At 40.5% G+C, this 27,540-nt stretch overlaps 1 protein-coding gene across 1 annotated transcript in view; it reads left to right on the top strand.

The window, feature by feature from the left end:
• The window catches only part of LOC138748621 (chondroadherin-like), a 32,912-nt gene extending 6,888 nt beyond the window's left edge, over positions 1-26,024 (top strand). The window contains exons 2-4 of the mRNA XM_069909135.1: positions 2,367-2,811; positions 5,513-6,117; positions 23,549-26,024. Of these exons, the coding sequence (XP_069765236.1) occupies positions 2,370-2,811; positions 5,513-6,117; positions 23,549-24,313 (1,812 nt within the window). The 5' untranslated portion in view covers positions 2,367-2,369 and the 3' untranslated portion in view covers positions 24,314-26,024. The remainder of the gene's footprint in view (positions 1-2,366; positions 2,812-5,512; positions 6,118-23,548) is intronic.
• Positions 26,025-27,540: the final 1,516 nt, after the last annotated feature.

Consider the following 27,540-nt stretch of genomic DNA (forward strand, 5'->3'; position numbering starts at 1 on the left):
CTCCCAGTGGCCGCCCATTTCAATCCCCCGCCCCATTCCCTTGCTGACGTGTCTATCCACAGTCTCATGCACTGCCAGAATGAGACCACTGTAAATTGGAGGAAGAACACACCATCTTCCAAAGTAAAACACAGGAGTCTGCAGACACCGTGGTTGAAGTAAAAACACAATGCTGGAGAAACTCTGCAGGTGAGGTTATCTGGAGGAAGGGCTCAAGCCCAAAGCATTGGTTATGTATCTTTGCTACATAAGGGACATTGTTTGACCTGCTGGGTTTCTCCAGATTGTGTTAACATCTCATATTCTGTCCAGGCACCCTCCAACCATGTGGCATTGACATTGACTTTTCCCCTTTGTTTGCGCCCCCCCCCACCATCAATTCTCACCTCTTCTCCCATCCACATCCAATGAACACCTTGTGTCGGTGGGTCTGCACCCCTCGCCCTCTCATTCTTCCCCAGCTTTTTAATTCAGGCCCATACCTTGAAGAAGGGCTCAAGTCTATAGCTACGAGACCAGCTGAGATCCCCAGCATTCTGGTGTTTACCAGCTGGAGAGGATGTAGGGTCAGGAGGTCCTCTACAGGTCACCAACTCTGTATACTCACTGGGAGATTGAACATCTCCAAGTCCTGATTCTACATTGAGTGAACAAAAAGGGCTGCAGGCACTGATTGTCATAAAAAAACACCAAAATGCTGAGGAACTCAGCAGTCTTTTCCTTTCCAATCTCTTTATTACATTTAACACACAAAAAAAAACCATAATATATAGAATGCGAGGTTACTGATTATAAATCAAACAGATAGACATCAGTCATCAATTTCCTTCAGCTCTACTGTTCAATAAAAACAGTAGAAAAGACATATATTCTAAACTATCTTACTAACCCCAAACTAAATTATCTATCCCCCTAAACTAATAGAAGTTGGGATGCCTTAAAACAATAAAATTCAGTAATAAACAAGAAATCATTAACATTAGGGTAAAAACCATAACAAAACATTTCATATTAAAGCAGCTTTGAGAATCGTGAAAAAAATTCATAAACGGTGCCACATTCTATCAAACTTAATATCGGCATCAGTTACCACTCGTCTAATCTCTAAATGTAATCGAGTTAAAGTCTGGCAAATCTACTGGACCTACGGTTTAGTCCTTCCGGTCTTTCCAGCATCTATAGGAGACAAAGATAAATCGCCGACGTTTGGGGGGCCCGAGCCCCTTCTTCAAGGAAGAAACAGAAAAAGCAGAGGCAGGATAGATCAGAAAGTCTTTGAGTGTCACTGTCTTCTTTAGATCAAAGATCCGCCCGTCTCATGTGGAGATTGCTCAGTGCAACAGGGAAATGAAAGCACCATTTTGCATCCCAGAGAAGGGAACCTTGGATGATCCAATGGCCAGTTCTGGGCCAACCACAGTCTTCAGCCATTTCCTTCGATCAGACTTGCTCGCTTTGAGCTTGAGAATACGTTTGGATAAATTAGTTCAGCAAGGTTTCCGGCAAAACAGGGAAAGATTGGGGGTTGGATGTAACGGTGAAGCATTTGATTAAACATATTTGTAATAAGTGCTGGTGAAACATCTGGTTCCACCTTTTCTGTGTCCCATGGCTGTTTATATTTTCCTCTCCAACTTTGCCCACCCCATCCTCTTGATCTCTCCCTCTTCCCATCTCTCCCACCTCCAGTCCAACACCTTATTATCTCTTCACCCCTCCCCAGCTTCTTCTCCTCTTACAAGAGATATCAAGTTCATTATCATCTGATTTTACAAGTACAACCCGACGAAACAGCCTACTCTGATCCTCAACGCAAAACACCTCGACTCACATCCAGACATAACACACTCAAACAACACACACAGGATAAATATGCATATATAAAAATAAATGTGGTTTCTTGAATGAGAGTCTCGGAGGGTTAGTGAGAGCAGTTCCTTTGGTCGTTCAGCATTCTCACTGCCTATGGGAAGAAGCTGTTCCTCAGCCTGGCGGTGCTGGCTCTGATCCTCCTGTATCTCTTCCCCGATGGGAGCAGTTGGAAGATCCTGTGTGTGGGGTGGAAGGGGTCCTCAATGATTTCCCTCTTCAGACAGCAATCCCAGTAGATCACACTTGGCTCAGTTATGCACCACTTTTTAAACTTTGCTGTACAAAGGACCTGCTGAATTTCTCCAGCATCATGTTTTTCCTTTGATAGTTTCTTGATGAGCCAGGGTATCAAAGATTATGGGGAAAAGGCTAAGTGGGAAAATGGATTAGCTTGTGATTAAATGGCAGGCAGACTCGATGGGCTGAATGGCCTACTTCTGCTCCTGTGTCTTGGTGCAGTGTACACCACTCACTGACTACTCTTTCCTTTGTAGAAGATGCTGTTTCTCAAATTCCTCTTGTTCTCAGTGGCCCTGGTGCAGTACTTTACCCTGACAGCAGAAACGTCAGCCATCAGCGGGTGCCCCAAAGGCTGTAACTGTTCTGTGCACCTCCAGCACGTCAGCTGTACCAACATCAGCCTGGCCGACATTCCCAGCCAACTGCCCAGCATCATCTCTCAGCTGCGCCTACGTTCCGAAGACCTGCCGGAGATTCCAGCCAACACTTTTCTCAACCTGTCCCACCTGACCACTCTGTACCTGAACAACAACAACATCAGAAGGCTCAGGCCAGGTGCCTTCAGTGGCCTGGCCCAGCTGGAATTCCTGCATCTCAACAACAACAGCCTAAAAGAACTGGAAGCTGGAGTTTTCCAGAATGCAACCGCCTTGGCATTCCTGCACCTGGAAAACAACCTCCTCAGTGACATCACGCCAGGTATTCCAATGTTTGCCCACCTCCCTTCCCAGACTATGTTTGCCAGTGTGAGCCTGACTTGCACAAGATCCTCCCTCATTCTCTTAAATTCCAATGAGTACAACGCTCCCCATATAATAACCCTTTCATTCACAGAATTATCCTTGTGAACCTCCTCTGAACCCTCTCCAATGTCAGCACATGCTTTCTTGAATGAGGAGCCCAAAATTGATCCCAACACTAAGGTCTTGTGGGGCTGAACTTCATCTGATTAGTCCAATCTTCATTCAGGTGAAAAGATTCAGCTCTTGGACTCCACATCGGTCACTGATTGTGAATTTATCTCTCCAAACCCTTTCTAAAACCTCTGCCTCATTAATTAAAAAAAAATTTAGACATCCAGAACAGTAACAGGCCCTTTCGGCCCTCGAGCCCGTGCCGCCCAATTACACCCGATTGACCTACAACCCACAGTACATTTTGAAGGGAGGTAGGAAACCACAGAGTCCCTGGGGAAAACCCACGGGGAGAACATACACCACTGTAATAACTGTATGTATTGGCCTTGACTGCCCCTTCTCTCCCTCTGACCCCTCCCAGGAGATTCCATAATAAAGGTCCCGACCCAAGACCTTGACCCCGGATCCAGGCCAGATGCTAACGTCTACGCTAATAAAAGCCTTTTGACTCTGATCTACTGCCTCGTGGAGTCACTTGACTGTCCATCAGAAACTCCTTACAGACAGTGCAGGATTTGAACCACTGTTGCAGTAACGACGTTGTGCTAACCACAAGGCCAACTGCCCTTTACTCAATTAATTATGAGGAGGATACAAAGGCAAAGCCCTGGGCTCTAGAATACACCCTGACACCAACTCACTCTATCCACTGCAGTACAGTCCTGATCCACCATCATCACCTCCCTCATCCGGTGGTCAGCAACTTGTGCACGTGTACAACACCCCACCTTTCCAAACTAAAACACCATCCCAATTCCCGAACTAGTATCTACACTCTGGTGAATTATACAGTGTTTAAAAACTTGTAGGTTTCCCCAAATGGCATCGTCCTCCAGCAGGGTAGTGAACAACAAACCCAGCAGGGAACCATGGGGACCCGTTTCCAAACCCATCTGTGCAAAGTCTTCCTCTTGTGAGCTTCCACTCAGTTCAACGTTCAAGCTTCCTGTCTGGTCTCCCTTTCACCCAAACCCCACACCCCCTAGGTTGGGATGGGGGGGGGGGGTGGGTATTCCGGTACGTGGCATTAGTGGGTACAAACTTGTTCCAATATCTGCTCGGCTGCAAATTTTCTGCCGTTGAAACCCCTCTCCTTTCTCCACCAGTGTTTCTTTCCCTTGAAATTGTCCTTTTTTCCCTCTCTCTCCCACTTCCACTTCTTTGGGTTTACAAGATTCAGGCACGCTCTGAATTAATGCATAATTTAAAAGTATATATTTTTTTTAATCGGTAGAAGCCGATTCTGGCCATTTAAACCCATGCCACCCAATTAACCTACATCCCGTGTACATTTTGAAGGGTGGGAGGAAACCAGAACCCCTGGAGGAAACTCACGCAGACACGGGGAAATCGTACAAACTCCTTAAAGACAGCACAGGATTTGAACCCGAGTCGCTGGCGCTGTAACAGCGTTGCGCTGACCATGCCACTCCAACTTAAGCTGAATGTTTGTAAGTGGCAATGGTGAATTCACAGATGGGGTTCAATACCTCACACTCCCATCATGTACCTTCACACATCAACAGTCAGACTCAAGCCTGAACAATAGGGAGAGAAACACAAAAGTCTGCAGACAATGCCTTGTAAAATGGGGTTAACCGGGCAATTTTTCCGGTTAGCACCCACTCTCAAGGCAGCTTGAAAGGATCTGACCCAGTCAGTGGGCTCCAAAATCAGCGGGTCCCTGCCCTCTCTCGGAGGTAGTCAGGGAACACAGTTAAAAGTACCCAGGCCCTGTCCTCCAGCGGCTTGAAAACAAAAATGATGTCGCAGGGAAACCCTGGCTAAAGTGTCTGCCGCAATCTGTGGGGGAAGATGGGTCGCGACTGACAGCTGGTGGGAGGATGGGGGAGACTGACCACCGATAGTTTGCGTGATGCGTTACTCACCACATCATTGTGTAGGGGCAGGATCTGCCTTAAACTGCCATGTTGATGAAATCCCCAGGAGGGCCTACCCAGATGTTGCAGCATAAGCTTATGAATGTAGTAAAAACACCATTGAAATGCTGGAGGAGCCAGTCTTTCAGCTCCCATAGGAGACAAAGATAAATTGCTGACATTTCGGGCCTGAGGCCTTCTTCAAAGAAGAAGCAGAAGGACCCAGAATGATGCCATCCGGTTGAAGGGGGCTCAGTCGGAAGCTGAGGGGCTGTTCCTCCAACTTACGGGTGGTTTTAGTGTACAAGACAAAGGACAGAAATGTCCTTGGGATGGGATGGGAAATTGAAATGGGCGGCCACTGGGAGATCCACACTATTGCAGTGGACAGAGCCGAGGTGCTCAAGAAAGTGATCTCCCGTCTGCGCCCAGTCCCTCCGATGTAGAGGAGATAGATTTAGACTTACAAGCCATGTAGGGTAGCAAGCTCTGAAATCTAAAGCCAAGACCTTCTATTCTGCATAGATTGCTTCCACACCAATTTGGTTCAGGTTTATACAAGCTTTTCACCAAATAACTGGGTGTTCTTTCACGTCCCTCCAGGTGTGTTTTCCTCCCTGCTAAAACTGAATGTTCTCGACCTCAGCAACAACTGCCTCACCACCATTGCAGACCTTACATTCAGTGGCCTAAAAGCATTGCGATGGTTATTTCTCAGCAATAACCAGATCAGGTCCATCTCCTCAAGGGCCTTCGTTGGCAACAGGGTGCTCAGGAAGCTTTACCTCGACCACAACAAGCTGACCACTGTGTCAGTCCGTGTCCTGCGTTCCATAAAGAGGTTAGAAATCCTGCAGATCAGCTACAACAACATCTCCAGATTAAACCCAGTCGCTTTCCAGAAGTTAAAGTTCCTAACACAGCTTTATTTGGATAACATGCTTCTGGAAGAAGTGCCCAGCCAAGTGTTTTACATGTTTTCGAAAATGGAGATTCTGAGCTTGAGGAACAACCGCCTGGTGACTCTCTCCTCCATCAAGCATTTAAAATCTGTCAAGTGGTTTGGACTGAGTGGGAACATCTGGAGGTGTGACTGCAAGCTAATCTGGCTCCAGGAATGGCTGTTGGATCAGAGGGCAGCCAACCAGAAAGAGGTGATGTGTTCTTCACCTGGTCCACATTCTGGGAAGCTTCTGGTCGACGTGCAGGTAAAAATGCCTCCATGATTGTTCAGTTTACAACCAGCCAACCAAAGCACAACCAAGTCCCTGCTGTAACAAGACCATAAGATATAGGAGCAGAAACAGGCCATTTAGCCCATCGAGTCTGCTCTGCTATTTAATCATGAGCTGATCCATTTTCCCCACTCAGCCCCATTACCCAGCCTTCTCCCGATAACCTTTGATGGCCTGGCTAATTAAGAACCTGTCGATCTTTGCCTTATATACACCCAATGACCAGGCCTCCACAACCACCTGTGGCAACAAGTCCCACAGACTTGAACATGAACTCAGTAAGTTCCCATACATAATTGGCACCATCAGTGTAGCTGTCAGAACAACGCTGTTCCAGTGCCAGCGATTCAAATCCAGCCCTGTGTGTAAGGAGTTTGTACGTTCTTCCCCTGTCTGTTCCAGTTTCCTCCCACCCTTCAAAAATGTACTGGGGGCTGTAGGCCATTTAGGTGTAATTGGGGTCAAAGTGGCTGTAACTGTGCTGGATGTCTAAATTAAAACATTTATGCTAATATTGGACAAGTAATCTCCTTTAAAAAGCCTACATCTGGCAGGGCAAAACAGGACATCATTAGTATTTAATCCAAACCCCTTCTCCCCCACAGGTTGAAACAGGAGCAAAACCCTCCCCGTCTCCTTTCCTCTAACCCAACCTCTCTCTTCCCTATTCCCTCTGTCTCCTTCAAGAGCTAAAAACTACCCCTTTCCCAAATCTATTCTCATCTTTATTCTCTCTCGTCCTCGTATCCCATCCAATCAACACATTTTGTCTGTTGTTCTGTCCTCCCCCTCCCATTTCCCCAGTATTTTTAATACAGATGCCCGCCTGTTTCTTTCTCTCTCCTACCTTGAAGAAGGCCTCAGGAGAAAACCGTCAGTAATGTCTTTACTTCCTCTGGAGGCTGCGAGTCTGGCTGAGTTCGTCCAGTGTCTGTGTTTTATTGAATCCACAATCTTCACAGTTGCCAACAGAGGCAGGAGTCAGGTTCTTAGAAGCCAAAGACACCCTGCAAATGCACAAATCTACCTCCAACTGCTACATCTTTTTAAATTTCAGTATTAGTTTTTTTCCCTCCAGATCCTATTGATGAGAAGGAAACGAATGGGCGATTGCGGATGTTAAACCCGTCCTTTGGCTCAAGTAAATGCTTCCCAGACCAATCTCCTCTTTTCGTTCTTCCACCGGGGTTGGCACAGTAGTGGTGCAGCTGGTCGACCCACTGCTACTCAGGGCTCAAACCGACCTTGGGAGCCAGCAACAAGGTGCCCATGACTGGCTGGGCACCTACCAAGTGCTTTGGTTTCCACTCACGTCTTTAAGGGCGGCTAATTAGCCACTGCAAGTTGCCCATGGAATTTTGGGGTAGGGAGGGGGAGTCAAGAATGTTAGTATGATAAAAAAAGGGGGGAATTAATGCAGGATTAGTGCAAATTCATGGCCAGTATGGACTCAGGGCAAAAGGAACCGTTTCAGAGCTCCATCCCTCCAGGACAGCATCAAACCAAGGAGCTGATTGTGGACTTCAGAAGAGGACCTAGTCCTCATTGAGGGTTCAGCAGTGGAGAAGATGAAGAACTTCAAATACCTGGAGTCTCCGTGACGATGCCATCACGAAGAGGGCTCGCCAGTGGCTATACTTGGTAAAGAATTTTTTGAGATTTGGTGTGTAACTGAATACTCTCGAAAACTTCTACATGTGGACTGTGGAGAGCATTCTGGCTGGTACCGAGGTGCCATAGCTCAGGACAGGGAAAAAAATCCAGAGGGTTGTGAACTCGGCTTGCGACATCACTGACATCATCGAGGACGCCTACATGAAGCGCTACCTTAAGAAAGCAGCCTCTATCCTCAAGGACCCCCACCACCCAGACCACGCCCTCTTCACTCTGCTACCATCGGGAAGGAGGTACAGGAGCTTGAAGACGAGCACTCAGCGGCACAAGGGCAGCTTCTTCCAGCTGCCATCAGATTCCTGAATGATCAATGAACCACAGACACCACCTCACTGACTTTTTCTTGCACTATTTTTACTTATTTTGCAAGGTGGTTTATATAAATGTTCTCAGTGTGACGCCGCCGCAAAACAACGAATTTCATGACATGTTCACGACAATATATTCTGACTCTGATCGTTGTACATGCAAGGGGAAAGCAAACAGATTTCCTGAGAGGTGGGTCCATCAAACAGCCAACTGTCTTGAAACAGTGTCCCCCACATCCCATTTGCTCCAGGTGGAGCTATTAACACCTGATGTCCAACAACCACCAACTAAAATTTTGAGAAAAGACACCAAATTGATGGAGTAAGGGGCAAACCCACAAGAGGGCAGCACCCAAACGTGCTGAAGAAACTCATTAGGTCGTGCAGCTTCTGCAGGACGTAAAGGATAACCAAGATTTTGGGCCCAGACTGACCTGCTGAGAGTCTCCAACACATTTGTGTTCTGCACTTGACCTCAGGTCTGCAGACTTTTCTCGTTTTACTCTGGAGTTCTGGAACTCGGGGCTCAATCCAGATAAGTGTGAGGTGAGGCATTTTTGCCTTGAAGGGCGAGTACAGGGTTAATGGTGGGATACTTAACAGTGTGGAAGAACTGAGGGACCTTGGGGTCCAAATCCGCACAGGTTGATAGGATAGTTAAGAAGGCCTATGATGATTCCAGGCTTCAGGGGAATCGAATTCACGAGTCTTGAGACGATGTTGCAGCTCTACAAATCTCTGGTGAGACCATACTTAAAATATTGTGTTCATTTCTGGTCACCTCATTACAGGAAGCTATGGAGAGGGTCCAGAGGAGATTCACCAGGATGTTGCCTGCATTGGAAAACGAGTGGGGCAGGGTTTGCAGAGCTGGGACTTTTCTCTTTAGAGTGAAGAAGGATGAAAAGAGACTTAATAGAGGGTCTACAATATTCTGAGAGGCATAGATAAGGTGGACAGTCAGCACCTTTTCCCAGGGCGGGAGTAGCAAACACCAGAGGACATGTGTATAAAGTGAAGGGAAGAAAGTTTAAGGGAGATGTCAGTTTTCTACTCAGAGTAGTGGGGGACTGGAATGCCTTGCCCAGGTGGTGGTGGTGGAGGCTGGAACATTAGAGGCATTTGAGAGATTCCTGGACAGGTACATGGATGAAAGGAAAACAGAGGATTATGAGGTAAGGAATATAATCACACACACACACACACACACACACACATACACACACACACACACACACACACACACACACACACACACACACACACACACACACACACACACACACAGAGGTCAGCACAACAGTGTGGGCCGAAGGGCCTGTACTGTGCTGTAATGTTCTATGTAGTAAAAACAAAAGTACAGATTCCTTTTGCTGTTTTTAAGCCCAGTGAGACCACAAGCAGCAGAGTGGCAGTTGCAGAGAACCAGACCACAGGAGGATGGTTTATCAGAGGAGGAGTTTACAGTAATTGGGTGCATCCCCTAGTCTATGATGATCACACAAAGAAATTTGAACCAAAAGAATATGTTAAACTTAAATTGACTGCAGACTGGTGCCAAAAAAGGTCACTAAACTTAATCAGAGGAAAACAGAAGCTGAAGGAGGCCCTTTGGCCCACTATTAGTGTTAGTGGTAAATCTTTCCAATGCTCTAAATCGTCCTGTAATTTTTTCATTAGTGGATAATAATTGAGTTTATATAGTTGGCCGTGATTTTTGTTTATTTGTACACCAAGGTATCTTATTGCCTACATTTGCCATCTAAATGGAGATTCCTTCTTAAATTTTGAGAAATCCGCATTATTCATAGGCATTGCTTCACTTTTATTTACGTTTATCTTGTAACCCGACACTTCTCCATATTCCTTCAATTTCTTATATAATTCTTTTATTGATAGTTCTGGTTCTGTTAAGTACACTATAACATCATCCGCAAATAGACTGATTTTATATTCCTTGTCTTTTATTTTTATTCCTTTTATATTATTATCTATTCTTATCAATTCTGCTAGTGGTTCTATAGCTAACGCAAACAATAAAGGTGATAGTGGGCATCCCTGCCGCGTTGACCTGCTTAAGTTAAATTGCTTTGATACATGTCCATTTACTGTCACTTTTGCTAACGGTCCCTTATATAATGCTTTAATCCAATTAATATACTTCTCCGGTAAACTGAATTTTTGCAATACTTTGAACAAATAATTCCATTCTACTCTGTCAAAGGCCTTCTCTGCGTCTAAAGCAACTGCTACTGTAGGTGCTTTATTTCCTTCTACTGCATGAATTAAGTTAATAACACAGGTACTTTTCCAATGTGAAAAGAGTTTCTGCCTCTGCTCTCCTTTCACACAGGACATTCCTTGTGCCCCTCTAGTGAAGAATCCTTTCCCTCAAAAGCCAGTGCTCTCTCTACTTGTGACTTTAAATCCACGCCCCTGGGTTTTGAGCTTTTACTTCATCCATGGTGTCTGCAGACTTTCATGTTTAATTATTCAGGAATCTGATGGCGGAGGGGACAAAGCTGTTTTTGTGCCACTGGGTGCTCATCTTCAGGCTCCCGTACCTCCTTCCCGATGGCAGCAGAGTGAAGAGGGCCTGGCCTGGGATGTGGGGGGTTCTCGAGGATAGAGGCTGTTTTCTTAAGACACTGCTTCATGTCGATGTCCTCGATGGAATGGAGACTGATGGTCGTGAGGGCGCTGGCTGAGTTCACAACTCTCTGTAGCCTTTTCCTGTCTGGTGAGTTGGCGTGTCCATACCAGGCAATGATACAACCTGTCAGAATGCTCTCCACAATCCACCTGGAGAAATTTGCAAGAGTCTTCAGTGACGTAACAAATCTCCTCAAACTCCTAATGAAGTATAGCCATTGGCGAGTCTTCTTGGTGATTGTATTGACATGGAGGTCCCAGGATAGTTCTTCAGAGATGTTGATACGCAGGAATTTGAAGTTCTTTACCCTCTCCACTGCTGACCCCTTGATGAGGACTGGGTCCACAATAATCTCCTTGGTTTTGCTAATGTTGAGCGCAATGTTGTTGTTATCAACGAGCTGATCTATCGCCCTCCTGTACACTTCATCATTGTCGTAGCGAACTTGTAGACGGCATTTGAACTGTACCCAGTCACAGTCAAGGATGTGGAGCGAGCAGAGCAATGGGCTAAGCCCTCATCCTGGAGATAGGCCTGTGTTGATTGTCAGTGAGGAGCAGACGTTGTTTCTAATTCATACTGGCTGTGGTCTTCCGATGAAGAAGTGAAGGATCGAGGTACAGAGGCCCATGGTTTGACCAGTACAGAGGGGTTTTTATTTTTTTATTTTTCACACTATAAACCACATTGATCAAGATACATACATTTTTCTTTTCAAATATATACAGTGTCGTTTTCTCCCACCTCCCTCTTCCCATCCCACCCTCCCTACCACCCCTCCCATTCATTTAAAGTACAGAATCTAAGATACATTAAACCCGTCAAACAATGTTGTCACTCAATAAAAATAAACAAGAAATTCCACTGAGTCAGTTCTTTTCATTCTCTTCTCCTTCTGTCATTTTAGGTGGTAGATGTCCACGGTAGGTTTTCTCTATTGTGTTTCATGTATGGCTCCCATATTTGTTCAAATATTGTAATGTTATTTCTTAAATTTTAGGTTATTTTTTCTAATGGAATACATTTATTCATTTCTATATACCATTGTTGTATTCTCAAGTTATCTTCTAATTTCCAGGTTGACATAATACATTTTTTTGCTACAGCTAGGGCTATCCTAACAAATCTTTTTTGTGCTCCATCCAAATCGAGTCCAAATTCTTAGTTTTTTATGTTACTTAGGAGGAAGATCTCTGGGTTTTTTGGTAAATTGCTTTTTGTGATTTTATTTAATATCTGGTTTAGATCTTCCCAAAATTTTTTCACTTTCTCACATGTCCAAATTGCATGAATTGTTGTTCCCATTTCCTTTTTACAGCGAAAAAATCTGTCAGATACTGTTGGGTCCCATTTATTTAACTTTTGAGGTGTAATGTATAGCCTGTGTATCCAGTTATATTGTATCATACGTAACCTCGTGTTTATTGTATTTCTCATAGTTCCGGAGCATAGCTTCTCCCATGTTTCATTCTTTATCTTTATGCTTAGATCTTGTTCCCATTTTTATTTGTTTTACCATTTGTTTCCTCGTTCCCCTTTTCTTGTAGTTTAATATACATGTTTGTTACAAATTTTTTGATTATCATTGTGTCTGTAATCACATATTCAAAATTACTTCCCTCTGGTAACCTCAGACTGCCTCCCAATTTGTCCTTCAAGTAGGATTTCAGTTGGTAGTATGCCAACACTGTATCGTGAGTTATATTATATTTATCCTTCATTTGTTCAAAGGATAATAATTTATTTCCCGAAAAACAATTTTCTATTCTTTTGATCCTTTTTTCTCCCATTCTCTAAAGGAAAGGTTATCTATTATAAAAGGGTTAGTTGATTTTGCATCAGTAATAGTTTTGGTAATTGGTAATTTGTTTTATTCCTTTCTACATGAATCTTCTTCCAAATGTTGAGCAGATGATGCAATACTGGAGAATTAGTACGTTGTACCAATTTTTCATCCCATTTATATAATATATGTTCAGGTATCTTCTCCCCTATTTTATCTAGTTCTAATCTAGTCCAATCTGGCTTTTCCCTTGTTTGATAAAAATCTGATAGGTATCTTAATTGTGCGGCTCTATAATAATTTTTAAAGTTTGGCAATTGTAAGCCTCCTTGTTTATACCATTCTGTTAATTTATCTAGTGCTATCCTCGGTTTCCCCCCTTTCCATAAAAATTTCCTTATTATTTTCTTTAACTCCTTGAAGAAGTTCTCTGTTAAGCATATTGGTAATGTCTGAAATAGGTATTGTATCCTTGGGAAAATGTTCATTTTAATACAGTTTATCCTTCCTATCAGTGTTAGTGGTAAGTCTTTCCAATGTTCTAAGTCGTCTTGTAATTTTTTCATTAGTGGATAATAATTGAGTTTATATAGATGGCCGAGGTTTTTATTTATTTGTATACCTAGGTATCGCATTGTTTGCGTTTGCCATCTGAATGGTGATTCTTTCTTAAATTTCGAGAAATCCGCATTATTCATTGGCATTGCTTCACTTTTATTTGCGTTAATCTTGTACCCCGACACTTCTCCATATTCCTTCAATTTCCTATGTAATTCTTTTATTGATATTTCTGGTTCTGCTAAGTATACTATAATGTCATCTGCAAATAGACTGATTTTATATTCCTTGTCTTTTATTTTTATCCCTTTTATTTTATTTTCTGTTCTTATCAGTTCTGCTAGTGGTTCTATGGCTAACACGATCAATAAGGGAGATAGTGGGCATCCCTGCCTTGTTCATCTGCTTAAGTTAAATTGTTTTGATATATATCCATTTACTGTCATTTTCGCCAATGGCCCCTTATATAATGCTTTAATCCAATTAATATATTTCTCTGTTAAGCTGAATTTTTGTAGTACTTTGAATAAATAATTCCATTCTACTCTGTCAAAGGCCTTCTCTGCATCTAAAGCAACCGCTACTGTTGGAGCTTTATTTCCTTCTACTGCATGAATTAAATTAATAAATTTACAGATATTGTCTGTTATTCGTCTTTTTTTAAATAAATCCAGTTTGGTCTAGATTTACTATTTTTGGTACATAGTCGGCTAATCTGTTTGCTAATAGTTTAGCTATTATCTTATAATCTGTGTTAAGTAAAGATATTGGTCTATATGACGCTGGTGCGAGTGGATCTTTCCCTGTCTTTGGTATTACTGTAATTATTGCTGTTTTGCATGAATCTGGTAAGCTTTGTGTTTTATCAATCTGGTTGATTACTTCCAGAAGGGGAGGAATTAATAAATCTTTAAATGTTTTATAGAATTCTATTGGGAATCCATCCTCTCCTGGTGTTTTATTATTCGGTAGTTTTTTTATTATCTCCTGTATTTCTTCTATTTCAAATGGTTTTGTTAATTTACTTTGTTCCTCTGTTTGTAATTTTGGTAGTTCAATTTTAGTTAAAAATTCATCTATTTTGTCTTCTTTCCCTTCGTTTTCAGTTTGATATAATTGTTCGTAGAATTCTCTGAAGTTTTCATTAATCTCCGTTGGATTATATGTGATTTGCTTGTCTTTTTTCCTTAATGCCAATACCATTCTCTTAGTTTGTTCTGTCTTAAGCTGCCACGCTAGAATTTTGTGCATTTTTCTCCTAGTTCATAATATTTCTGTTTTGTCTTCATGTTCTTCTCCACCTTATATGTTTGTAGTGTTTCATATTTTATTTTTTTATCTGCCAATTCTCTTCTTTTAGTTGTGTCTTCCTTCATTGCTATTTCTTTTTCTATATTTGCTATTTCCCTTTCCAACTGCTCTGTTTCCTGATTGTAGTCCTTCTTCATCTTAGTTACATAACTTATTATTTGCCCTCTGACGAACGCTTTCATTCCGTCCCATAGTATAAACTTATCTTTCACTGATTCCATATTTATTTCAAAGTACATTTTAATTTGTCTTTCAATTAATTCTCTAAAATCCTGCCTTTTAAGTAGCATGGAGTTTAATCTCCATCTATACATTCTTGGTGGGATGTCCTCTAACTCTATTGTCAATAACAGGGGTGAGTGGTCCGATAATAGTCTAGCTTTATATTCCGTTTCCCTAACTCTCTCTTGCTTGCGAGCTGATAACAGGAATAGGTCTATTCTTGAGTATGTTTTATGTCTACCTGAATAATATGAATATTCCTTTTCCTTTGGGTGTTGTTTCCTCCATATATCCAAAAGTTGCATTTCTTGCATCGATTTAATTATAAATTTGGTTACTTTGTTCTTTCTGTTAATTATTTTCCCAGTTTTATCCATGTTTGAATCCAAATTAAGGTTGAAATCCCCTCCTATTAGTATGTTCCCTTGCGTGTCTGCTATCTTCAAAAAGATATCTTGCATAAATTTTTGATCTTCTTCGTTAGGTGAATATACATTGAGTAAATTCCAAAATTCTGAATATATCTGACATTTTATCATTACATATCTCCCTGCTGGATCTATTATTTCCTCTTCTATTTTGATTGGTACATTTTTACTGATTAATATAGCTACTCCTCTAGCTTTTGAATTATATGACGCTGCTGTTACATGTCCTATCCAATCTCGCTTTAATTTCTTGTGTTCCACTTCAGTTAAGTGTGTTTCTTGTACGAATGCTATATCAATTTTTTCATTTTTCAGTAAATTTAGCAGTTTCTTCCTTTTGATTTGGTTATGTATTCCATTAATATTTAAAGTCATATAGTTCAACATAGCCATTTCATACTTTGTTTATCTTTCCTTTCCGTTTCCTCATCATCACCTTTCCGTCTTATCCATTTCTGCTTTTTTTTTGAACACATTATAAGACAACATTTCTAAAACATAAAATATTTCCATTATTCTCCTATCTAAAATTCCTTTAACCCCACTATCCCCTCCCCTTCCTGAGTTGCCCTTTGTCCCTTGTCGGGCAACCACATCTCCCCTCTCCATTTGGATTTGCGAATTCACTCGCAAGCGTCAACTGATTTCGCAGTGAACATAATTCTTCCCCACCCAGCCCCCCCGAAAAGATTTTAATCTTCATATATAATAAAGGTCACTCTCTTAATTCCTCCCATACTTCCTTTCTTCCCTTTCTTTCCCTTCTTAGTTCTTACCTACACTCTATTTTTTTTTATATATACATACACACATACATATAGTTTGTGGTCATTTTTGTTCTCGTTACATATCTTCATCTCTCTGTCTGTTTTGTAGTTGTTCTGCAAATCCAACGGAGTTGTGCTTCCTCCGGATCCAAGAATAGTCTGTTTTGCTGCCCTGGAATAACTATTTTAAGCACCGCTGGATACTTTAGCATAAATATATATCCTTTTTTCCATAGGATCATTTTTATTAAACTCCTTCCTCTTCTTCAGGAGTTCAAAACTTATATCTGGATAGAAAATTTTTTTTTGACCTTTGTATTCCAGTGGTTTTTGGTCTTCTCTTATTTTCCTCATTGCTTTCTCCAATATATTTTCTCTTGTTGTATATCTTAGGAATTTTACTAGAATGGATCTTGGTTTTTGTTGTGGTTGTGGTTTAGGGGCTAATGTTCTGTGTGCCCTTTCTATTTCCATTTCTTCCTGTAATTCTGGTCTTCCTAGGACCCTGGGGATCCATTCTTTTATAAATTCTCTCATATTCTTGCCTTCTTCATCTGCCTTAAAGCCCACTATCTTATTATTGTTTCTTCTATTATAATTTTCCATTATATCTATCTTCTGAGCTAACAGCTCTTGTGTCTCTTTAACTTTTTTATCAGATTCTTCTAATTTCTTTTTTAAGTCCTCTACTTCCATTTCTACGGCTGTTTCTCGTTCTTCCACCTTGTCCACTCTTTTTCCTATATCTTTTTATTTTATAAATTTTTTATTTTTCACACCATAAATCACAATAGCCATGATATACACTTTTTCTTTTTCACACATTTACAGTGACTTTTTCTCCCCCCCCTCCCTCCTCCCAAGCCACCCCCCCACCCTCCCCTCTCATCCATTTTAGGTATACAATCTAGGTTGCATTAATTCAGTCAGACAATGTTGTCATTCAACAAAAATACACCAGAAATTCTACAGAGTCCATTCTTTTCTTTCCTTCTCTTTCCATCAGCTTAGGTAATGTTTGTCCCCGGTAGGTTTTCGCTATTGTATTTAATGTAAGGCTCCCATACTTGTTCGAATATTTCAATATTATTTCTTAAACTATATGTTATTTTTTCTAATGGAATACATTTATTCATTTCTATATACCATTGTTGTATTTTCAAATTATCTTCCAATTTCCAGGTTGACATAATACATTTTTTTGCTACGGCTAGGGCTATCTTAACAAATCTTTTTTGTGCATCTTCCAAGTCAATTCCAAATTCTTTATTTTTTATGTTACTTAGGAGAAAGATCTCTGGATTCTTTGGTATATTGTTTTCTGTTATTTTATTTAATATCTGATTGAGATCATCCCAAAATTTTTCTACTCTCTCACATGTCCAGATTGCATGAATTGTTGTTCCCCTTTCTTTTTTACATCGAAAACATCTATCAGATACTGTTGGGTCCCATTTATTTAACTTTTGCGGTGTAATGTATAGTCTGTGTAACCAATTATATTGTATCATACGCAGTCTCGTATTTATTGTATTTCTCATCGTTCCAGAACATAATTTCTCCCATGTTTCCTTTTTTATCTTTATATTTAAATCTTGTTCCCATTTTTGTTTAGTTTTACCATTTGTTTCCTCATTCTCCTTTTCTTGCAGTTTAATATACATATTTGTTATAAATCTTTTGATGAACATTGTATCTGTAATCACATATTCAAGGTTACTTCCCTCTGGTAAACTCAAATTGCTTCCTAATTTATCTTTCAAGTAGGATCTCAGTTGGTAATATGCCAGCGCTGTATCTCCAGTTATATTGTACTTATCTCTCATTTGTTCAAAGGATAAGAATCTACTTCCTGAAAAACAATTTTCTATTCTTTTAATCCCTTTTTTTTCCCATTTTCTAAAGGAAAGGTTGTCTATCGTAAAAGGGAGTAGCTTATTTTGCGTCAATATTCGTTTTGGTATTTGATAATTTGTTTTATTTCTTTCTACATGAATATTCTTCCATATATTGAGGAGATGGTGTAATACTGGAGAAGTTCTATGTTGTACCAATTTTTCGTCCCATTTATATAATATGTGGTCAGGTATCTTTTCCCCTATTTTATCTAATTCTAGTCTCGTCCAGTCTGGTTTTTCCCTTGTTTGATAAAAATCTGATAGGTACCTTAATTGTGCGGCTCTTTAATAATTTTTAAAGTTTGGCAATTGTAAGCCTCCTTGTTTATACCATTCTGTTAATTTATCTAGTGCTATCCTCGGTTTCCTCCCTCTCCATAAAAATTTCCTTATTATTTTCTTTAACTCTTTGAAGAATTTTTCTGTCAGTTGTATTGGCAATGCCTGAAATAAGTATAGTATCCTTGGAAAAATGTTCATTTTAATACAGTTTATCCTTCCTATCAGTGTTAGTGGTAGCTCTTTCCAATGCTCTAAATCGTCCTGTAATTTTTTCATTAGTGGATTGTAATTGAGTTTATATAATTGGCCTAGATTTTTGTTTATTTGCACACCTAGGTATCTTATTGCCTGCATTTGCCATCTGAATGGGGATTCCTCCTTAAATTTTGAGAAATCCGCGTTATTCATAGGCATTGCTTCACTTTTATTTACGTTTATCTTGTATCCCGACACTTCTCCATATTCCTTCAATTTCTTATATAGTTCTTTTATTGATAGTTCTGGTTCTGTTAAGTACACTATCACATCATCCGCAAATAGACTGATTTTATATTCCCTGTCTTTTCTTTTTATTCCTTTTATATTATTATCTATTCTTATCGATTCTGCTAGTGGTTCTATAGCTAGCGCAAACAATAATGGTGATAGTGGGCATCCCTGCCGCGTTGACCTGCTTAAGTTAAATTGCTTTGATACATGTCCATTTACTGTCACTTTCGCTAACGGTCCCTCATATAATGCTTTAATCCAATTAATATACTTCTCCGGTAAACTGAATTTTTGCAATACTTTGAACAAGTAATTCCATTCTACTCTGTCAAAGGCCTTCTCTGCGTCTAAAGCAACTGCTACTGCAGGTGCTTTATTTCCTTCTACTGCATGAATTAAGTTAATAAATTTACAAATATTGTCTGTTGTGCGTCTTTTTTTGATAAATCCAGTTTGGTCTAAATTTACCATTTTCGGTACCTGTTCTGCTAATCTGTTTGCTAATAGTTTAGCTATTATCTTATAATCTGTGTTTAGCAGAGATATTGGTCTATATGATGCTGGTGAGAGTGGATCTTTCCCTTGTTTTAGTATCACTGTAATTATTGCTGTTTTACATGAATCTGGTAAGTTTTGTGTCTCATCAATCTGGTTGATTACATCCAGGAGGGGCGGTATTAATAGATCTTTAAATGTTTTGTAGAATTCTATTGGGAGTCCATCCTCTCCTGGTGTCTTATTATTTGGTAATTTTTTTATTATCTCTTGTATTTCTACTGTTCCAAATGGTTCTGTTAATTTATTTTGTTCCTCTATTTGTAGTTTTGGTAGTTCAATTTTAGTCAAAAATTCATCTATTTTCCCTTCTTTCCCTTCATTTTCAGTTCGGTATAATTGTTCATAGAATTCTCTGAAGTTTTCCTTAATTTCTTTTGGATTATATGTAATTTGTTTGTCTTTTTTCCTTGTTGCCAATACCATTTTCTTAGTTTGCTCTGTCTTAAGCTGCCATGCTAAGATTTTGTGTGTTTTTTCACCTAGTTCATAATATTTCTGTTTTGTCTTCATTATATTCTTCTCCACCTTATATGTTCGTAATGTTTCATATTTTATTTTTTTATCCGCCAATTCTCTTCTTTTGGTTGTATCTTCCTTTATTGCTAATTTTTTTTCTGTTTATTATTTCCCTTTCCAACTGCTCTGTTTCCTGATTATAGTTCTTCTTCATCTTGGTTGCATAACTTATTATTTGTCCTCTAATGAATGCTTTCATTGCGTCCCATAGTATAAACTTATCTTCCACTGATTCCGTATTTACTTCAAAGTACATTTTTAATTGTTTTTCAATAAATTCTCTAAAATCCTGTCTTTTAAGTAGCATGGGGTTTAATCTCCATCTATACATTCTTGGAGGGATGTCCTCTAGCTTTACTGTCAGTATTAAGGGTGAATGGTCCGATAGCATTCTCGCTTTATATTCTGTTTTTCTTACTCTATCCTGCATACTAGCTGATAACAAAAATAGGTCTATTCTTGAGTATGTTTTATGTCTAGTCGAGTAGTATGAGTATTCCTTTTCTTTTGGGTTTTGTTTCCTCCATATGTCCACAAGTTTCATTTCTTGAATTGATTTAATTATAAATTTGGTTACTTTGTTCTTCCTGTTAATTTTTTTCCCCGTTTTATCCATATTTGGATCCAAATTCAGATTGAAATCCCCTCCTATTAGTATGTTCCCTTGCGTATTAGCTACCTTCAAAAAGATATCTTGCATAAACTTTTGATCTTCTTCGTTAGGTGAATAAATATTAAGTAGATTCCAAAGCTCCGAATATATCTGACATTTTATCATAACATATCTCCCTGCTGGATCTATTATTTCCTCTTCTATTTTAAATGGCACATTTTTGCTAATTAATATAGCCACTCCTCTTGCTTTTGAATTATACGATGCTGCTGTTACATGTCCTACCCAATCTCTCTTTAATTTCTTGTGCTCCAATTCAGTTAAGTGTGTTTCTTGGACAAATGCTATATCTATTTTTTCCTTTTTCAGTAAATTTAGTAGTTTCTTCCTTTTAATTTGGTTATGTATTCCATTAATATTTAAAGTCATATAGTTTAGCGTAGCCATTTTATATTTTGTTTATCTTCTCTTTCCGTTTTTCCATCATTACCTTTCCTCCTTTTCCATTTCTGTTTTCTTATTTTCAACTCTTTACCAGACAACATTCCTACAACATCCAACATTTTCCTTATTCTCCTATTTCTATCTTCTTTATCCCCAATCTCCCCTTCCCCTCCTGAGTTGTCCTTTATCCCTTGTCGGACAACCACATCTCCCCTCTCCATTTGGATTTGCGAATCCACTCGCAAGCGTCAACTGATTTTGCAGTGACCGCTCTTTTCCCCCACCCAGCCCCCCCAGAAAAGATTTCACTTTTCATATGTCACAAAGGTCACTCTTTTAATTCCTTCCTTATTCTCTCTATTCCATTACCTTCCCTTATTAATTCTTGTCTATACTATCTATGTTTTCCTCTAATTACAGATACTTTCACGTATGCCCATTGTCTCTATTCACTCTTATACCTCTTTACCCGCATACATATCAATCGTGGTCATTTTTACCCTCATTACCCGTCTTCATCCCTCAGTCTCTTTTTGTCTTTACCCACATGCATATCAATCGTGATCATTTTTACTCTCATTACCCGTCTTCATCCCTCAGTCTATTTTTGTAATTGTTCTGCAAATTTTCGTGCTTCTTCTGGATCCGAGAACAGTCTGTTTTGTTGTCCTGGCATAAATATTTTCAATACCGCAGGATGCTTCAGTGTAAATTTATATCCTTTTTTCCATAAAATCGCCTTTGCTGTATTGAACTCTTTTCTCTTCTTTAGGAGTTCAAAACTTATATCTGGATAAATGAAGATTTTTTGCCCTTTGTACTCCAGTGGTTTGTTGCCCACTCTTACTTTTTCCATTGTCTTCTCCAGTACCTTTTCTCTTGTAGTATATCTTAGGAATTTTACTACAATAGATCTTGGTTTTTGTTGTGGTTGTGGTTTAGGGGCCAATGCTCTATGTGCCCTTTCTATTTCCATTTCTTGCTGTAGTTCTGGACATCCTAGGGCCTTAGGGATCCATTCTTTTATAAACTCCCTCATATTCTTGCCTTCTTCATCTTCCTTAAGGCCCACTATCTTTATGTTATTTCTTCTGTTATAATTTTCCATTATATCTATTTTTTGGGCTAGTAATTCTTGTGTCTCTTTAGTTTTTTTATTAGATTCCTCCAATTTCTTTTTTAAGTCTTCTACCTCCATTTCTGCTGCTATTGCCCGTTCTTCCATCTTGTCCATTTTTTTCCCCATTTCTGTTAAGGTCATATCCATTTTATTTATTTTCTTTTCTGTGTTGTTTATTCTTCTTCTTAAATCATTGAATTCCTGTGTTTGCCATTCTTTAAATGACTCCATGTATCCTCTAACAAGAGCAAGTGTATCCTCTACCTTGCCTTTCCCTTTATCTATTTCACTGTATTCTTCCTCTTCTTCTTCCTCTGGGTTGGCCATCTGTTGTTTCTTTGTTGCCCTTTCCTTCTCTTCTTTCTTGTTTCCATTGTCTTCTGTGGTCTCTTCTTGCTGCAGGTGTTCTGCAGCTGTCGTTGCCGGCTGTGGAGATCGACTCCCCAGCTGGTCCCCCCTCCCGTCGGTGTGTTTTTTTTCATGCGTGGTTGCGCACTTTTACTCGGCTCTGTGAGCCATTGTTGTAGTTCTTTTTCTACCAACCTGAGGTAGTGGGCTCCTCTCTCCACAGCGAGCTTCTTCGGACAGGTAAGGCCTTCACCTTTTTCCTCCGTTGTCTTCTCTTCCTCTCTTCTTTCCGTTGATTTTGATTTTTCTCCTTTTGTCTCCATCTTCTTTCCACCTTTATACTCACTTTTCTTTAACTTGTATTTCTGTGCCTTTGTATTTTCTCTTGTTTTTCCCGACTTTTCTGGAGAGGGCTGGAGTTCACCGTCCGGCCAGTACTCCATCACGTGACTCCCCCTTTTTCCTATATCTGACATGATCATCTCTAATGTATTCATTTTTTCTTCTGTATTTTTTACTCTTCTTTTTATTTCACTGAGTTCTTGTGATTGCCATTCTTTTACTGTTTCCATATATTCTTTAAAAAAATATATATCCATGTACTTGCCCTTCCCTTCATCTTCAATTTCTCTGTGTTCTTCCTCTTCTTCTGAGTCCACTTCAGGATCTGTGTCCTTTACCTCTGTCTCTTCTGGTTTTCTTGTTGGGTTGTTTGTTTTATTTTGTTGGGTATTTTTGGTCTTCTTATTTTTACTAGAAGTGTCTTGCTGCTGGTCTTCTTCCTCTGGGTTAGTCATCTGTTGTTTTCTTTGATTTCTTTTTACTCTCTCCTTTCTTGTTTTTGTTATTTTCTATGTTTTCCTCTTGCTGCTTTGTTGTGGTTGTCAATTTTAGCTGTGGAGATCGACTCCTCAGCTGGTCCCCCCTCCTGTCAGTGTTATTTTTGTCTTGCGCATCGCGCATGAGTGAGGAATCGCGCATGCACGGTTGCGCACTTTTGTTTGGCTCCGTGAGCCATTTTTGTAGTCCTGAGTTCGGGGCTTCAACTGACCTTAGGTAGCAGGCTTCTCTCTCCACGGCGGGCCTCCTCGTACAGGTAAGGCCTTCACCTTCTTCTTCCGATGTTCTTTCTTCTCTTCTTCCCGTTGCTTTTGGCTTTTCTTTCTTCGCTGCCATTTTCTCCACACCTTTACTTTCACTTTATTTTGGTTTTTGTGTTTGTGCCTTTGTTTTTTCACTGTCTTTTTTTTACTTTTCCGGAGAGGGCTGGAGTTCCCCGACCGGCCACTACTCCATCACATGACTCCAGTACAGAGGGTTTGATGGCGTTTTGTTTGAAGGATTAACACGAGAAAATAACCTTTGAATCAAATAGACTGCTTCTATACCAGATATCCTGTACTTAATACAGTAACTGTGTTCTCTTCCATAGCTGCAGTTTCTGACGTGTCCTCCATTCAATTTTAAAGTCACTACCACTCCATCACAGACCGCCAAAAATAAACCGGTCACTCCAGAAGTTCCTCCTCCCCAAGGTACTGCTCACGCCTTTCTCCCAAACACGACTACCATCAGAGCTCACACCGTGAAAAACACCCTGCCTGCGATTCCTGACCCATGCCTCTCCAATCGGATCAAAGGGGTCACTGTGAGTGAGGTGACCACAAACTCCTTGCTGGTGAACTGGAAAGTCCAGAAAGATGTGGGTGACGTATACGAGGTTCGCTACAGCACTGCTACACAAGGGCAAAGCGCCCACATGATTGGCGGTATCAGAGAGGTGGAACTGAGCCAACTCGATGCCGGAACAGTTTACAAGGTATGTGTGATCCCGCAGAGCAACAACAAATGCCACCAGCCCGCGTCCAGTCAGTGCTCAGAGGCACGCACCTCAGGGCAATTGGGTCACACAGAGTCTGAACAGTTGGGAGACAAGAATGGACAGTACACATTAGTGGGAGGAATCACTGGGATAGCTGTACTGATTACTGTCGTTTTAATCGCTGCCTTCAAGTCAAGACGCACAGGCTTCCAGAGACATTACGATGAGGAGACATCCACATACATTGAACATTTGGAAATAGATCAAAACAAGGTCAACTTTGATCATATTAACAGTGCATTTGAAGATGTCACGAATGACAACAATGTGTATTTTTCTGATTTGAATCAAAGTCCCAAGGTTGAGGGCAAATGAGGACTGGTTTGCTACGTATCTCCTGAAGAAGAGCATGAGGCTATACTGAAATGTACATCTATAAGTAACAGCATCTTATAACACACATAACTGATAATATTACCAGCACGATTCCAAGTGAACTCATGTTTCTTTGAAAGGAATCTTCACCAAAATACATAAATCATTTGATCCTTTCTGAACCAGGTCAAAATTTACTTGTGCATTGAAACTTTTTTTTGTAGAAGCCAGTATAACTTTGAGGAGGAACTCGATTCATGAAGACTTGGAGCTTTCCATACAAGCAACTGCAGCATTGGGTTCAGCATTTAAAACCGATAGATCCATTGCTATTACACAGTGAATCCTGGCATGGCTTAGCTAATGTTTTATCTTTCAAATACAGATAAATGTTGTCATTAATACAGATCATGTGGACATTACCTTCCTTTTGGTAAAGTTCAAGTTTATTGTCATCTGATTGTACATGTGCAACCTGACGAAACAGCGGTCACCGGTCCTCGGTGGAACACACAGACATATAACAAAACTTAACAAACATGCTGACAAACAATACACGCGCAGGACAAATATGCATGTATCAGAATAAATAAATATTGTTTAATAAATAGTAGAATCTTCAAGGGCAAGTGCGAGCAGTTCCTTTGGTCGTTCAGCATTCTCACTGCCCGCGGGAAGAAGCTGTTCCTCAGCCTGGTGGTGCTGGCTCTGATCCTCCTGGATCTCTTCCCTGACGGGAGATGCTGTGTGCAGGGTGGAAGGGGTCAATTATTTTGCGCTTCATCTTCAGACAATTATAGTCCTGCAACAAATAGGTATTTCTCCATCACCCTCCCATCTTTGTGCCTGTCTACATTTTTCTTTATTTCAATTCAGCTGGCAGCTCGTCCCACACTCCTACTACTCTCTGGATGAAGTTGCTCCACCAATGTTCCCGTCAAACTTTTCCACTTTCACCCTCCACTCGTGTCCTCTAGTTATTAATCTCTCCCAACCTCCTAACCCAAAAAGCACATTACACTCCTTTAACAGCAACCAAACCGCTACGTCCCTGGGACAAACACAGGCAAGGAAACCACCTAGTGGCAGACCAGTGAGGGACTCTGCGGCTGCTGGTGAGGAGAGGAGAGGAACCACGCAGGCCATTGGCACTGGGGTCAAACGACTCACACCAAGCTGCAGACTGCTGGAGGGGTACTGGGAAGCAAGAGGCTTCCCGATCGTGTTGGAGGTTTGGATCTGGAGCTCTGTTTGGACTGAAGCCTGTGTGGCTGCAGAGGTTGTGGGAATGCTAGAGGTGAATCCACAGACACTCAGTGACTCTGAAGGGGCTCTCTTTTGCTTCTCCGTCTGGGCAATTTCTGCTGATGGCAATTCTTTGCTCATCTTATGGCAGACGAAATGAAATTTCATGTAATATCACATCTATTTTATTACATGACAATAAAAGAATATTGAATCTAGTGAGCTCTATTCAAATATCACTGTACAGACATCAAAATATTCTGGGTGGAGCACTCAACTTCTCTCTCCAAAACCAGCTTTGTCTCATACCATTGGCTCAACAGAAAGATGAAGTCAGATGGGACCAAAAGTAACTAGGGGAGAAAACCACTTGTCCTCATTCACCATTTGTCAATAGTGTGAGTGCTCTTGGTTGTATTGATAACGTGATCAATGGGGAATCATTAAAATCAACTGTCATAAACAAGTCATGAAATTTGTTGTTTTGTGCTATATGGCAGAGCAAACATTCATATAAATCACCTCACAACAATAAACAAAACGTGCACAAAAAGACAAAGGCAGTTTCTTGGTTCATTGGTTATTCAGGAATCTGACGGCGCAGAGGAAGAACCTGTCCTTGTGCCACTGAGTGCTCGTCTTCAGGCTCCTGGACCTCCTTCTCGATAGTAGCAGAGTGAAAAGGGCATGGCCTGGGTGGTGGGGGTCCTTTCTTTTTATTTATTTTTTTATTTTTCACACCATAAATCACATTAACCATGGTACACACTTTTTCCTTTTCACACATATATAGTGCCATTTTCTCCCCCCCCCTCCCATCCCACCCTCCCTACCTCCCCCCTCCCGTCCATTTAAGGTATAAAATCTAGGATACATTAAACCAGTCAGACAATGTTGTCATTCAATAAAAATACACCAGAAATTCCACGGAGTCCATTCTTTGTGGTGGGGGTCCTTGAGGATAGAGACTGCTTTCTTAAGACACCACCTCCTGTAGACGTCCTCGATGGAGTGGTGTCTGATGTCGCAGGCTGAGTTAATTATTCCGGTTCATCACACCTGTAATGCAGGACAAGCTAATCCAGTGAACAAGTAGAGCAGTATTTTTCCATCCATAATCTATCAACTGAAGCTCTGTGTTCCACCAGAAACACTCACTTATCATTAGGACTGGAAATCTACAAGAGTTGGTCAGCCAGCGTTGGGAAACAGACGGGTTCTCTCGACAGCAACCGTACCACACGGTGATCCAGCCATAAATGCAGCAAGGGAGTTGGGATGAACCTCCACCTCTTTTTCCTCTGGCACTCCCACATTCTTCCATTGGCATCAAGATAAATTTGGAATTCATCATTTCACCATAATGCAGGGAGGATCCATCTTTTTCTGCTCCAGGTGTTGTAACGTTGATGGACTTGTTCAAGGTAAAACAGGTATTTTCATACAAGCCTCCTTTCACATGCTAAATTCAATCAAAGTTAATTTAATGTTTTTCCAACCCTATGTGATACAGCAGATCTGAAATTATCTTTGTGTTCAGCTTGAAGTTCTCTATCATAATCCCCACTTTTTTTCTGCAGGAAGCAAACCTTTAAAAAACAAATTATCGCCTGATGTAATTTGACCATTCTAAAACCTCCAAACTACTAATCTACTTGATAGTTACAAACTCAGTTCTGTCAGTACACCAATAATCCCCTTGAGCTTGCATCCTATTCTGCTTTACCTCTGGCCATTTCCTGCACGTACCCCAATTGAGCAATCCCCTTTAATAGGTTTTAAAAAATCTATCATCAACATCTTGAACATACCCATTGACTGAACCTCTGGAGTCAAGAATTCCAAGATTTATTATGCTTTAGGTAAAGGAATTTCCTTTAAATCTTGCAGTTCCTGAATTGCCCTCATTGTGCCCGGTATAAAATCTGTGTTCTGGAACAACCATTCATATTTTGATGAGATCACCACTCATTCTTCTAACT

Source organism: Narcine bancroftii, chromosome 13, assembly GCF_036971445.1.
Source record: "Narcine bancroftii isolate sNarBan1 chromosome 13, sNarBan1.hap1, whole genome shotgun sequence".
NCBI lineage: Eukaryota > Metazoa > Chordata > Chondrichthyes > Torpediniformes > Narcinidae > Narcine > Narcine bancroftii.